This window comes from Calonectris borealis, chromosome 2 (assembly GCF_964195595.1).
Source record: "Calonectris borealis chromosome 2, bCalBor7.hap1.2, whole genome shotgun sequence".
Classification (NCBI taxonomy): Eukaryota; Metazoa; Chordata; class Aves; order Procellariiformes; family Procellariidae; genus Calonectris; species Calonectris borealis.
Genome location: NC_134313.1, coordinates 606,357 through 619,537, shown reverse-complemented (window position 1 = coordinate 619,537; position 13,181 = coordinate 606,357). Strand labels below are relative to the sequence as shown.

The 13,181-nt window shown below is 66.5% G+C and overlaps 1 protein-coding gene across 3 annotated transcripts in view; it reads left to right on the top strand.

The window, feature by feature from the left end:
• Positions 1-13,181, top strand: part of SHARPIN (SHANK associated RH domain interactor) — a 19,855-nt gene extending 6,674 nt beyond the window's left edge. For 2 of the 3 annotated variants that reach the window (XM_075140996.1, XM_075140995.1), the window contains exons 4-14: positions 752-893; positions 4,484-4,574; positions 4,872-5,145; positions 5,850-5,980; positions 6,153-6,326; positions 10,674-10,834; positions 11,920-12,031; positions 12,104-12,283; positions 12,401-12,499; positions 12,586-12,729; positions 12,878-13,179. In XM_075140996.1, the coding sequence (XP_074997097.1) occupies positions 752-893; positions 4,484-4,574; positions 4,872-5,145; positions 5,850-5,980; positions 6,153-6,326; positions 10,674-10,834; positions 11,920-12,031; positions 12,104-12,283; positions 12,401-12,499; positions 12,586-12,729; positions 12,878-12,958 (1,589 nt within the window). In that variant the 3' untranslated portion in view covers positions 12,959-13,179. Of the gene's footprint in view, positions 1-751; positions 894-4,483; positions 4,575-4,871; positions 5,146-5,849; positions 5,981-6,152; positions 6,327-10,673; positions 10,835-11,919; positions 12,032-12,103; positions 12,284-12,400; positions 12,500-12,585; positions 12,730-12,877 lie in introns of all 3 variants that reach the window. The other variant, XM_075140994.1, reaches the window with a different exon arrangement.

Here is a 13,181-nt window from a genome sequence, read left to right as displayed (position 1 = left end):
CAACCTCCTTTCAGGGAGTTGTAGAGCGCGATGAGGTCTCCCCTCAGCCTCCTCTTCTCCAGGCTGAACACCCCCAGTTCCCTCAGCCGCTCCCCATCAGACTTGTGCTCCAGGCCCTTCACCAGCTTCGTTGCCCTCCTCTGGACACGCTCCAGCACCTCCATGTCCTTCTTGTGGTGAGGGGCCCAGAACTGAACACAGGATTCGAGGTGCGGCCTCACCAGTGCCCAGTACAGGGGCACGATCACCTCCCTACTCCTGCTGGCCACACTAGTTCTGATACAGGCCAGGATGCCATTGGCCTTCTTGGCCACCTGTGAAACCCTGGTCCTGTGGGACGGAGGCTGGGCTGGGGGCTGCGTGTTCCAGGAGGTCGCTGCGGGCGGTCAGGTCAGCTGAGCTATGCAGGGAGGGACAGAACTAAGCTCCTGGTGGCCCCAAAAATTTCTCTTGGTGCTCTCAGCTGCACTTCTCGAGCAGCGTGGCTGCTCCTCCTGCCTCAGGAGGCTGTTCAGCAAGTGTGCTTCCGAGGAGCCTTTTCAGAGCTCCTGCTGCCCTTCAGCACCGTTTCCACGCTGATCTAAACCAGAATTGCTGTTTCTAGACGTGAGGCTGTGGCACACGCAGAGTCAGGCCCCTCTGGGTGCTGGCTTTGCCAGCGCCGCGGGTGGCGGTGGTTGTCCTGCGCCCCGGGGAGGGTGTTTACAGACCGGCTGCCGCTTTACCGTTCTCCCTCTCTGCCCCGCCGCAGAGGACCTGGCGCTCCACCTCGCCCAGGCGATCGAGTACGGAGACGAGGAGGTGGCCTCGCAGTGTGCCGTGGCCCTGGCTCGCCAGCAAGCCACGCTCAGTATCCTCTTGAAGGAGTCCAACTATCCCACGGACGATATCAGGTGAGAACCTCTGACTGTTGCATTCCTGGAGCCAACACGAGCACATCTCCTGTTCCTCTGCATCCCTGCCCGGGCCCGCGGGAGCCGTGGGTCCCATGCCAGGGCTCTGCGTTCCTCTGCAGGCAGCTGCCTGCTGTGCGTGAGCCTGGGGACGTCCTGCTTGCCCAGCCCTGCCTGCTGTGCGTGAGCCTGGGGACGTCCTGCTTGCCCAGCCAGCGCCTCCTCCCCTGCGGCTCTGCCCTTCTGCTGGGCGTTTGGGTCGCTTGCCCTCTGTCCCTGGGCTGTGTTGCCCTCGGGTCTGTCTTTTTTATGTGGTTTTGCCTGTAGCGGTGACAGTCCAGGACGCTTGCACATCTGTCAGGGGCCGGCAGAGCCGGAACAGCCTCCTGCAGCCCCTGGAGCAGAGTGGCTCCGTGAATTCCTCTGCGTCGGTTGGGATCAGTCCTGGCAGGAGAGGGAAACGGCCAGCTGGCGCTGGGGAAGCCACAGCTTTCCTGGAGCAGTGTGGTATCCTGGGATTTGTACTTCTTCCCTAGCTCCTAGAAGGAAGGAGAGGGGGGATGCAGGGGCAGGATATTGGATGCTACCAGAGAAGCCAGGAATCCAGAGGGTGAGCCCATCTGGGCAGCAGCTGGCACAGCAGGGACCTGATCCTGTGGGGTCTTCAGGCTCTGCTCGAACACAGCCGTGCCCCTCTGCGGTGTGAGGGACTGTCACCGGTGCTGGGACAGCTTTGCCCCTGTCTGGGGGCCTGGGGACATCCCTCTGGCAGCCACCCTCGGTCCCTGCCGCTCTGCCCGGGGACCCGCTCCAAAGAGCACTGCTACCTGCGGCGCAGGTTTGTGAAAGGCCTTCGGGAAGATTCAAACGCCAATTCCGTGTCAAGACGGCAGCAGCCAGGACTAGTCTGCGGAGATCTGTGGGTAGGCAGTGATCGGGAAGGGTTGTGTCTCTCGGCTCCGAGTGCCCTGGAGGAGGTCGGTGAGCCGAAGGGCAGGGCAGCCTGGCCGGCGTGCTGTGCCGGGAACACCAAAACGCTTCTGAGAAGCTTCCTTAAAAGCCTTCAAGAAGGAAAGCGGTGTGCTGCGGAGCAGGAGGGAGCGTCCTCCTTTGGATTGATCCCCAAAGGTGGGAGACATGGGGTAGGAACAGAGCGCTGCGTATCACAGCGGAGAGCGGAGGCATCTGCGGAGACGGGGATGTTCCAGGGACGCGCAAATGACCTGGAAATGGTGACGAGCCACGAGGTCTGGACTTACAGACGGGTCTTGTGGCTCCGAGCACTTGAACTCAACGCTGATAAACGCCAAGGGGGGCAAACGGGGAAGACGCTGATGGGCACACAACAGCAGGCTGCGATGCAGCAGGCCTGGAAAGACCACGGGTGGTTCAGGCAGGGCCGGCAGCGTTGTTCAATGAGACCTGCAGCGTTCGGAGTTGTGGTGGGTTGACTCTGGCTGGGCGCTGGCGCCCACCAAAGCTGCTCTGTCGCTCCCCTCCTCAGCTGGACAGGGGAGAGAAAATACAACGAAGGGCTCCTGGGTCGAGATAAGGGCAGGGAGATCACTCAGCAATTACCATCACGGGCAAAACAGACTTGACTTGGGGAAATTAAATCAAATCAGAGTAGGATAATGAGAAATAAAACCAAATCTTAAAAACACCTTCCCCCCACCCCTCCCTTCTTCCCGGGCTCAACTTTACTCCCGATTTTCGCTACCTCCTCCCATCAGCAGCGCAGGTGGACAGGGAATGGGGGTTGTGGTCAGTTCATCACACGTTGTCTCTGCCGCTCCTTCCTCCTCACACTCTTCCCCTGCTCCAGCGTGGGGTCCCTCCCACGGGAGACAGTCCTCCACGAACTTCTCCAATGCGAGTCCTTCCCACGGGCTGCAGTTCTTCACGAACTGCTCCAGCGTGGATCCCTTCCGCGGGGTGCAGTCCTTCACGAACTGCTCCAGCGTGGGTCCCTTCCACGGGGTGCAGTTCTTCACGAACTGCTCCAGCGTGGATCCCTTCCACGGGGTGCAGTCCTTCACGAACTGCTCCAGCGTGGGTCCCTTCCACGGGGTGCAGTTCTTCACGAACTGCTCCAGCGTGGGTCCCTTCCACGGGGTGCAGTTCTTCACGAACTGCTCCAGCGTGGGTCCCTTCCACGGGGTGCAGTCCTTCACGAACTGCTCCAGCGTGGGTCCCTTCCACGGGGTGCAGTTCTTCACGAACTGCTCCAGCGTGGGTCCCTTCCACGGGGTGCAGTCCTTCACGAACAGACTGCTCCAGCGTGGGTCCCTTCCACGGGGTGCAGTCCTTCACGAACAGACTGCTCCAGCGTGGGTCCCCCGCGGCGTCACACGTCCTGCCAGCAAGCCTGCTCCAGTGCGGGCTCCTCTCCGTGGGTCCACAGGTCCTGCCAGGAGCCTGCTCCAGCACGGGCTTCCCGTGGGGTCACGGTCTCCTTCAGGCATCCACCTGCTCCAGCGTGGGGTCCTCCACGGGCTGCAGGTGGATATCTGCTCCACTGTGGACCTCCATGGGCTGCAGGGGACAGCCTGCCTCCCCATGGTCTTCCCCACGGAGTGCAGAGGAATCTCTGCTCCGGCGCCTGGAGCACCTCCTCCCCTCCTTCACTGACCCTGGTGTCCGCAGGGCTGTTTCTCTCGCGTATTCTCCCAGCTGCTGTTCCGCAGGCTTTTTTTCCTCCCTTTTAAAATACGTTATCCCAGAGGCGCGACCACTGTCGCTGATGGGCTCGGCCTTGGGTCCGTCTTGGAGCTGGTGGCATTGGCTCTGTTGGACATGGGGGAAGCTTCTAGCAGCTTCTCACAGAAGCCACCTCTGTAGCCCCCGCGCTACCAGAAGCTTGCCACGCAAACCCGATACAGGAGTCGTTAGGAAAAGGCGAGGGAACACCTGGGAGATTCCAGCCCTACCTGCTGCTTTCTGACTTAATAATTGGGAAATCCAGCTTAGATTTCGTGCTTAGAGGCACAAAACACCTTTTGCAAGAGGAGAGCGTAAAAGGTTCGGACTCTGGTCTGAAGGAGAGGCAGCCGGGGGGTGCAGGGGGTCTGTGAGGGACCAGGGTGGAGAAAGATGGGCTAAGAGGGTCAGGACATGAGGAAGCACCAGATTTAAAGCAAGTGAAGGGAAATATTTTTTCTCACTGTATCTAAGTATACGGTGGAGATCATTGCCAAGGCTGTGTGGGGGCTGCAAGGATAAATAGGCTGGAATAGAGGAGAAACAAAACGGGGGGAAAACAAGTTCCCTGTGAGTGTTAAACGTGAGGTTTGGGATGCAGCCCGCGGTGGGCCCGGGCCGGGAGCTGCTGGCGGAGGTGAAGGTGAAGTTTCCTGGGATGTGATGTACGGATCGCGGTTGGAAACCCGGTGTTAGACCTTGCGGGACTCCCCCGTGGGGCACTGCCTGCGGCGTTGGCTCCGTGGCTTAGAGCAGCAGGCTGAGAGCATCGTACCTGGCGAGCGGCTGGTGCCGAGCGCGGTGCCGGGACCCCCCTGCCCCGGTGGCGGCACCACCATACCCCCGATCCCTGCAGCCCTGCTCTAACGGCATCCATCTCTCTTCTCCAGCATGAAGGTCGGCGTAGAGGATGCGACGTCTTCTGCAAGCATCACTATCAGGGTCCGCGCTCACACTACAATAGCAACGCTCAAGCAGCAGGTACGGGGCGGTGCGAGCCTGGCGCCGGGGCCGTGCAGTGTGAGAACCCCAGCCCGGCCAGGAGACGGGAGCCCCTGGGGTCCCCACAGCTCCCTTTTTAAATGCTTGTACCTGCGGAATGGGAGATGGGCTTTCCCACCCACTCCTCTCCCTTTGTGAAGCTGGCTCTTCACCGGTTCTCCTGGCCCGCCGACGCATGCCAGCGTGGCATCGCCCCTGCCGAGCTGCGAGGCAGGGTGAGAAGCTGCGGGGAAGCCATGGCTGCAGGCTCACCTCTGAGCTTCTCCTGCTGCCCAGATCTTCCAGGATTACGGGTTCCACCCCTTGGTTCAGCGCTGGATCATCGGGCAGTGCCTGTGCGTGGACGAACGGACCGTTTCCTCCTACGGCATCCGCAGGGATGGCGACATGGCGTTCCTCTACCTGCTCTCTGCGAAGATGGCCGAGCTCACCGAGCAGCGCTACGAGGAGGACCAGGCGCGTGTCATGCTCAGCTCCACCTCCATGCCGACCGACACCGCCGGGGAAAGGCGCAAATACAACACCCTGCCCAACATGTCTCCCAAGAAAGGTCTGGCTCGCCTCCGCCCTCCCTGCGGCCGCCGGTCGGGAGGGCAGCCCGGGTCCCGCCTGGCTCCAGCGCAGGGTGCCAGACCGGGTGCGGTAGCGGGGATGGGGACCCTGGCATCGGGGCACTGCTGTGCCAGGGTGGGTGAGGATGTGTGGGGTGCTGGGCTCTCGGGGCGGTACCCCCCTGGGCCAGAGGGCAAGGCGATCGCTCAGGCTCTGCTGCGCTGGTAGAAAAGGCTGAGCGGCTTCTCCAGGATGGAGCGGAGCGGGGCTGGGGGAGCCGACACCCTCCATCTTGGGAAGCCGCCGCTTGCCTGCACCCTCTGTGCTGCCGAGCGTGCTCGGGAAGAGCCCTCGTGGCCTTCCTGTTGTTTTTCCTTTTTTCGAAAGCGGGGTGGTGAGGAGAGGTCCAGCGTCCGCCCTGGGCACTCCTTTTGTCACTGCACTGCCGTTGGGCTCCGTGGGACCGGGAGTGGGCTCAGCGCCGTGGGCCGACCCCGCTTGTGCCCATGGGCTGGGGCAGGGCTGGTCCCCGGGACCCTGCTCCCTGCCTGCGGGACGGCCTGGGACGGGTGGCCTCTCCCCTGGAGAGAAGAGGGCTGCCCCGGCACAGCGTGGCACGCTCTTGTCCAGGCCTGGCTGCCCGGTCCTGTGCCAGTCCCTGGGCTGGTCGTAACATCCCTCTTCCCTGGCGTCACTCTCCAGGCTGGGGGAATGAGGCCGGCAGGAAGATGGACATCGGCGAGATCAGCCAGCACTTGGACACGCTGCAGATCGGCGACCTTTTCAGTGCCCAGCCACAGCCTGCTGCCACGAGTCTGCCCTCGCCAGTGCAGGTACCCACGGTGTCCCCCCCATCGCCACCCTGCTCTGCCCCACCAGGGTCCTCCCTTTCTCCCAGGCTGGGGGGTGCTGGGGAAGGGTGGGTGCTCCCTCTGTGTCCTGTCCCCCGCTTCCCTCTCTCCAAAGCATTTTCCCGGCTTCTGCATCTCTCGCGTGTCCCTGCAGGCGGGCTGGTCGTGTCCAAAATGCACCTTCATCAACAAGCCCACGCGGCCGGGCTGCGAGATGTGCAGCACGGACCGTCCCGACGACTATGTGGTCCCTGGCAGCTACAAGCCGGACGAGTCGGAGCTGTGGAGGATGCAGCAGGAGCAGGAGGGGATCCTGCAGTACCAGCAGGTAAGGGGGCTCGCTGTCTGCCTCGGGGAGCCGCTCTTCTCCCCGCATCCCATGCTCGAGGAGAGACCCGGGGAGGGTCGGGCATCGGCAGGGTTCGGCGGTGTTGCGGGCACACGGATCCCGCACTGCTCTGGGAAACGGGCTGGGAAGGAGAGGCAGACACCCCGAGGGGCAGCACAGGGGGCTGTTGCAGCCCCCTTCCTCCCCCCGCCGAGGGGCAGCTGCTGCCTGCCCGTGTGCCCCGGGGATGGGCAGAGGTGCTGCATCGTGAGCATGGTGTCTTCTGGCTGTTAGAGGAGATGGCCGCTGCCGTGGCAGGGATCTGACCGCGCTCGTTGGCCTGTGGCCGTGCAAAGGGCCAGCAGCGATCCGTGGCAGGGCAGGATCTGTGCCCCGGCGGGCAGAGCTTGGTAGGACGCGGCACCCCGGTCCGGCAGGTCCTTCTTCTCTCGCCTAACTGCGTAGTGCGTCGTGTCGGCAGCCCCGTGCCGAGGAGCTGACGTGCTGCGCTTCCTCCTGTGCGCCAGAAGCCGTTTCCCATTCCATGGAAACGGGGTGGGGGGGGCTCTGATGGGACCTCCCGCCCCCAGGGCTACGGCTGCGGGGGGAGCCCCGGCCCTGAGGTCAGGGTGCGCTGCGGGACTCGGGGGGCCTCCGGCTCAGCCACTGACCAAACCTTCTCTTCTTTCTTTTTTTTCTTGTGCCGGGATCCCGCTAGGAAAAGGGAAGGAGAGAGGATGGCTCAGCTGCGCACTGCGTCCTGGGCTCGGGTTCCTTGGATGACTTCATCCACCTGTCCTCCGAATTCTGCTAGCCGCCCTGTGCCTGGCCCGCCCGGACGCCCTGTCCTGCCCCGCTGGCCAGGACCTGGTGCCTGCCAGGCCCCCCGGTGCCCACCAGGACCCGGTGCCCGCCAGGCCAGCCCCCGCGTGCGCCCAGCGGCTGCCGCCGGGCCACCCCCTTGCTCAGACCCTAGAGTTGATGCGGGAACTTTCTGCAGGAGCAGAGCCGGCGGGGCCCGGGCTCAGCCCCGAGCTGCCGGGGGGACGTGCCTCTGGCTCTGGGGTCCCCGGGAGCCGGGGGCTGGCGGGGGAGCGTGAGGGTCTGGGCCCCTCGGGATCGCAGGACCAGCCCTGCGAGCGCAGCAGCTGCCAGGTTAATGGCGTCCGGCGCACTGCTCCTCCTGCCCGGGGTGCCAGTGGGGAGGGGGCCGCATCCCGGCCCCCCCGGGCACCTGGGGGGCTCCTCCCTGAGAGGAGCTGTCGCTCGCTGTCCCAGCCCTGGGAGTTTTCCCTTCGCCTCCCCGTGCCGGCAGCCTGGCCCGGCCAGAGCCCCCGCTGCCAGCCGGCCCTCGGCCTTGCTGCCGCTCTGCCCTGTGCCCGCGGGGCCCCTCGGGCTCCCGGGGGGGTCTGAGCCCCCTCTGGGGTAGGGATGGCGTGAGGTGAGTGTGGCCGGCCCCGCTGCTGCCTCCCTGCTGCCGTCCGTGAGGGTTCAGAGAAGAGCTGGCGTGGCCGGGGGTTGGCACCGTCGGCGCTTGGCCTGGGACTGCTCTGGGGGTCTCAGGGTCAGGGGGCCGTGCTCTGGGGGTCTCAGGGTCAGGGGGCTGTGCTCTGGGGGTCTCAGGGTCAGGGGGCCGTGCTCTGGGGGTCTCAGGGTCAGGGGGCTGTGCTCTGGGGGTCTCAGGGTCAGGGGGCCGTGCTCTGGGGGTCTCAGGGTCAGGGGGCTGTGATCTGGGGGTCTCGGAGACTCGGGGTTTCTTCCTTGCTCTGTAGGCGGAGGGGTGGCATCACGGCAGGGTGCCCGGTGAGCAGCCGTGGTCTTGGGAGCTGGCCGGGGGTCACTGTTGGCAGGGGCCGGCCCCTCGCCCTGCCCCTTGCCGGGGCGCTGGCCCTGCGGCACCCACGGGAATAGGTTGGGGGGGAGCTGTTGGCTAAGGTGCGGCCATGGGTTGGGGGGTCCCTGGTGCCACAATCCTCGTCCTGGCTGCCACGAGCCCCGTGCTCCCCCGGCTCCGGCACTGGGACGGCAAAGCCACTCTGCCCGAACCAGCATCCGCGTGGGCCCGGCCCAGCCTGTGGCCATTGGCCAGGGTGCTCTGTGCCACAGGTGCCTCCGGCTGCCGGAGCCCTGAGGGGCCGCAGAGTTGGTTATTCCGTGTTGCATTCCGCATTGGAGAGCTCGTCCTGCAGCCGGGCTTGTCCAGTGGGGAGCCGGGTGTCCCCCGGGCCGGGGGGAAGGTCGGGACCCTCAGTTTGGCACTCTGGCTCCTTGGGTTGGATTGTGCCTCCCCGAAGCGGTTGTTGGGTGTGTGACGGTGCCGCAGATGGATTCCTTCCCTCATTAAAGCCTTATCCCACCAGCGCGGCCCTGCCCTCTTCTTGTGCCGGCTGCTCTGTGGTATGGGGGGAGCTGCTGCCGGCTGCTTGGGGGGGTGTTCACGCAATGGACAAGCTGGAGGAGTGAGCCCGGGTGAACCTCGGGAGGGTCAACAAGGCCAAGTGCAAGGTCCTGCACCTGGGTCGGGGCGAGCCCCAGTCCCAGCACAGGCTGGGGGATGGAGGGGTGGATGGAGAGCAGCCCTGCCGGGAAGGGCTGGGGGACTCCGGTGGGTGACAAACGGGACGTGAGCCGGCAACGTGCGCTGGCCGCCCTGAAAGCCACCCGTCTCCCGGGCTGCGTCCAGAGCAGCGTGGCCAGCAGGGCGAGGGAGGCCAGAGATGCTCCCCCTCTGCTCCGCTCTGGTGAGACCCCCCTGGAGCACTGCGGCCAGCTCGGGGGGCCCCAGCACCAGGCAGACGTGGACCTGCTGGAGCGGGGCCAGAGGAGGCCACCGAAATGGTCCGAGGGCTGGAACAGCTCTGCTGTGGAGAGAGGCTGAGAGAGCTGGGGGTGTTCAGCCTGGGGAAGAGAAGGCTCCGGGGAGACCTGATTGCGGCCTTTCAGTGCTTAGAGGGGGCTTGTAAGAAAGGTGGGGACAGGCTTTTTAGCAGGGCCTGTTGCGACAGGACAAGGGGGAATGGTTTTAAACGGAAAGAGGGGAGATTTAGACTGGACACAAGGAAGACGTTTGTTACGCTGAGGGTGGTGAGACACTGGCACAGGTTGCCCAGAGAGGTGGTAGATGCCCCATCCCTGGGAACATTCAAGGTCAGGTTGGACGGGGCTCTGAGCAACCTGATCTGGTTGGAGATGTCCCTGCCCACGGCAGGGGGGTTGGGCTGGATGAGCTTTGGAGGTCCCTTCCCACCCAAACCCTCCTGTGATTCTGCGAAATGGAAGAGAAGTCGGCAGGTGCTTCCTGGCAGGGCTGCACGAGAGCAGGGGGCCGCCGAGCCATCCTGAGCAGCCCGTGCCGAAGCTTGGCCTCGGTGCTGCACCCTCACGGCTGCCGCTTTGCCAGGGCAGGGCTGGTACCAGGGCGCTTGGGGCAGGGAGCGGAGGCTGGAGCTCGGCTGGGTGCCAGGGAGGGGGCGTGGGGTGGGACAGGACCCCTTGGCAAAGCGCGGAGCCCTGCGCGGGCAGTGCTCAGGAACGGGTTCGTGACTGCGGCAATCACGAAGTGCTGGCGCGGTGTAAAGTGTCACCGACGCCCAAGCTCCGGCAGACTTTGCTCCCCGGGCTCCCCCAGCCCTGCGCACCCGGGGAGCAGGGGCCGTGTGCGGGCGGTGGGGGCTGCTCTGCACCGGCCTCAGCAACACACAGAGAAAATCACAGGGTTTAAAATATATTAAAGTGCCCCAGAAATGCCCACGCTGACCCTCTGGGGACCGCTGGGACCCCAGCGGCTGCCAGGGCTGGGTGCTCGCGTCCCTCGGCTGCACAGGCATGGGGAGGGACGGGGAAATGCCGGGGTGCGGCTCGGCGCTGGGTCTGACCGCACGCCTCGGGGTGCAGCCCCGCTGCTGCGCGTCCAGCAGCAGCCGCTCCCCCCGCTTTCCTTTCCTTGGGGGGGTCCCTACAAATCCAGACCCAACTCCCTGAGCGCAACCGTTCCTCCTGGCTACCGAAGTTGTGGGCGACTTGGGATGAGTGGCCCCTGTCCCTTGGATGGTGGCCACGAGGGCTGTGAGAGGCGTGGAGTCTCGCCAGCCTCGTGGAGCCGTGCCGGCCCTCCCCATGCCCGCTCTCCCGGTGGCAGCCGTGCTCCCCGTGGGGCAGAGTCCCTCCAGCCGGGCAGCCTCGGCTCCAGCTCAGGAGCTGTCCCCTGGGGCACGAGGCCAGGGGCTGCTGGAGGGGACAGAAGTGGCAAACGCTGGTCTCGCACCATCTCCGTGGGGGGGATCGAGCCCGGTTTGGGGTCTGGCGGCGCTGCCCGGGGGGCTGACGGGCGCTGTTCCTCGCTGGCAGGCGCTGGAGGCCGAGCGGCTGAAGAACTTCCAGCAGCTGCTGCAGCTGGAGGAGGAGGTGCTGGTGCCCAACCGGGAGGTGCTGGAGTGTCGCATCTGCTACCAGCAGGTCGCCCCGGGCGAGGGGGTGCTGCTGCGCGAGTGTCTGCACAACTTCTGCAGGTAACGCCCGACAGAGCCGCCCGGGGTCCCCACGGGGCCGGCCCCGAGACCCCCACCATGGCGGTGACCGGCCCTGAGACCCCCACCATGGCGGTGACCGGCCCCGAGACCCCCCAGCTCTTGTGGTGACCAGCCCCGAAACCTCCACCATCAGAATGACCGGCCCTGAGACCCTCCCCAAACCTTGCGGTGACCAGCCCTGAGCCTCGCCCCCCCAGCACTTGTGGGGTCCAGCCCCAAGACCCCCACCATCATGGTGACTGGCCCCAAACCCCCCCGCCCTTGTGACCAGCCCCGGGATCCCTCCAGCCCTTGCAGTGACCAGCCCCAAGACCCCCCCAGCTGTCGTGGTGACCGGCCCTGAGACCCCCACCATTGGAGTGACTGGCCCTGAGACCCCCCCAGCCCACATGGTGATCAGCCCCTGAGACCCCCCCAGCCCTTGCAGTGACCGGCCCCGAGACCCCCCCCCCGAGCACTCGCAGGGTCCAGGCCCTGAGGCCCCCCATCATCATGGTGACTGGCCCTGAAACCCCCCGGCCCTCACAGTGACCGGCCCCGAGACCCCCCACCCTCGCGGTGACCGGCCCCGAGACCCCCAACCCTCGCCGTGACCGGCCCCGAGACCCCCCCCAACCCTCGCGGTGACCGGCCCCGAGACGCCCCCCAACCCTCGCGGTGACCGGCCCCGAGACCCCCCCACCCCTCGTGGTGACCGGCCCCGAGACCCCCCCAACCCTCGCCGTGACCGGCCCCGAGACCCCCCCAACCCTCGCGGTGACCGGCCCCGAGACCCCCCACCCTCGCGGTGACCGGCCCCGAGACCCCCCAACCCTCGCGGTGACCGGCCCCGAGACCCCCCCACCCCTCGCGGTGACCGGCCCCGAGACCCCCCCAACCCTCGCCGTGACCGGCCCCAAGACCCCCAACCCTCGCCGTGACCGGCCCCAAGACCCCCCACCCTCGTGGTGACCGGCCCCGAGACCCCCCAACCCTCGTGGTGACCGGCCCCGAGACCCCCCAACCCTCGCCGTGACTGGCCCGAGACCCCCCAACCCTCGCGGTGACGGGGCGCCTGCCCGCAGGGAGTGTCTGCGCCAGGTGATCAACTACAGCGAGGAGCCGGAGGTGGCCTGTCCCTTCCGTGACGACTCCTACGCCTGCGGCAGCCACCTCCAGGAGCGGGAGATCCGGGCGGTGAGTGCATCCCGGGCCAGGGCCAGCGGCGGGGGGCCTGGGGCCACATCCTGACCCTGCCTGTCCCCGCAGTTGGTGTCCCCGGAGGAGTACCGGCGGTTCCTGGAGAGGAGCCTGGTGCTGGCGGAGCGCCGCAGCCAGAACAGCTTCCACTGCAAGACCACCGACTGCCGGGGCTGGTGCATCTACGAGGATTCGGTGAACGAGTTTCGCTGCCCCATCTGCCAGGCCCTCAACTGCCTGCTCTGCAAGGTGAGCCCCCGCCGCGCCGCTCCCGCCCTCGGCATCGCGCCCCGCTGCCGCGGCGGGGGCCGTAGCTGTGGCTCGGGGGTAGCGGTGCTGAGCAGCGCCGTCTCCGCGCCTCCCCAGGCCATCCACGAAGGGAAGAACTGCCGCCAGTACCAGGACGACCTCCAGGTCCAGGCGCAGAACGACTCGGCCGCCCGGCAGACCAACGACATGCTGCAGGTGGGGCCCCGGGGGGCCGGCGGGCTGGGCGGGGGGCTGCAGCGCGGCCCCGCGTCCCTCACGGCCGCCTCTCGCCCCTGCCCCAGACCCTGGTGCAGATCGGGGAGGCCATGCACTGCCCCACCTGCCTCATCATCGTCCAGAAGAAGGACGGCTGCGACTGGATCCGCTGCACCGTCTGCCAGACCGAGATCTGCTGGGTGACCAAGGGGCCGCGCTGGGGGCCCGGGGTGAGCGATCCTGAGGGGCAGGAGGGACCCCCGCGTCCCCGCAGGCGGGGTGGGGGACGGGGGGCCTGCGGTGCCCTGGAGCACGCTCTGGTCACGGCGGAGCTGGCCCCCGCCCCGACGCTGACCTTGGCCCGCTCTCCCACCCCAGGGTCCCGGGGACACCAGTGGTGGATGTCGCTGCAATGTCAACGGACAGAAGTGCCACCCCCGGTGCCAAAACTGCCACTGAGCCCCTGCCTGGCCCAGCCCCGCGGGGACGGGGGACCCACCAGAGGCAGCCGGTGCCGGGAGCTGCTCTCCTCGCGCCGAGGATGGCCCAGCCAGGGGCAGAGCCAGCACCGCGGCCCCAGCGGGGCCCAGAGACGCTTGCGGTCGCGGGGCAGAGCCGAAGGAGAGGACGGATGCAGGGCCGGGAAGTGCTGCAGGGCCCGGTGGGGAGGGGGCAGGGGCCA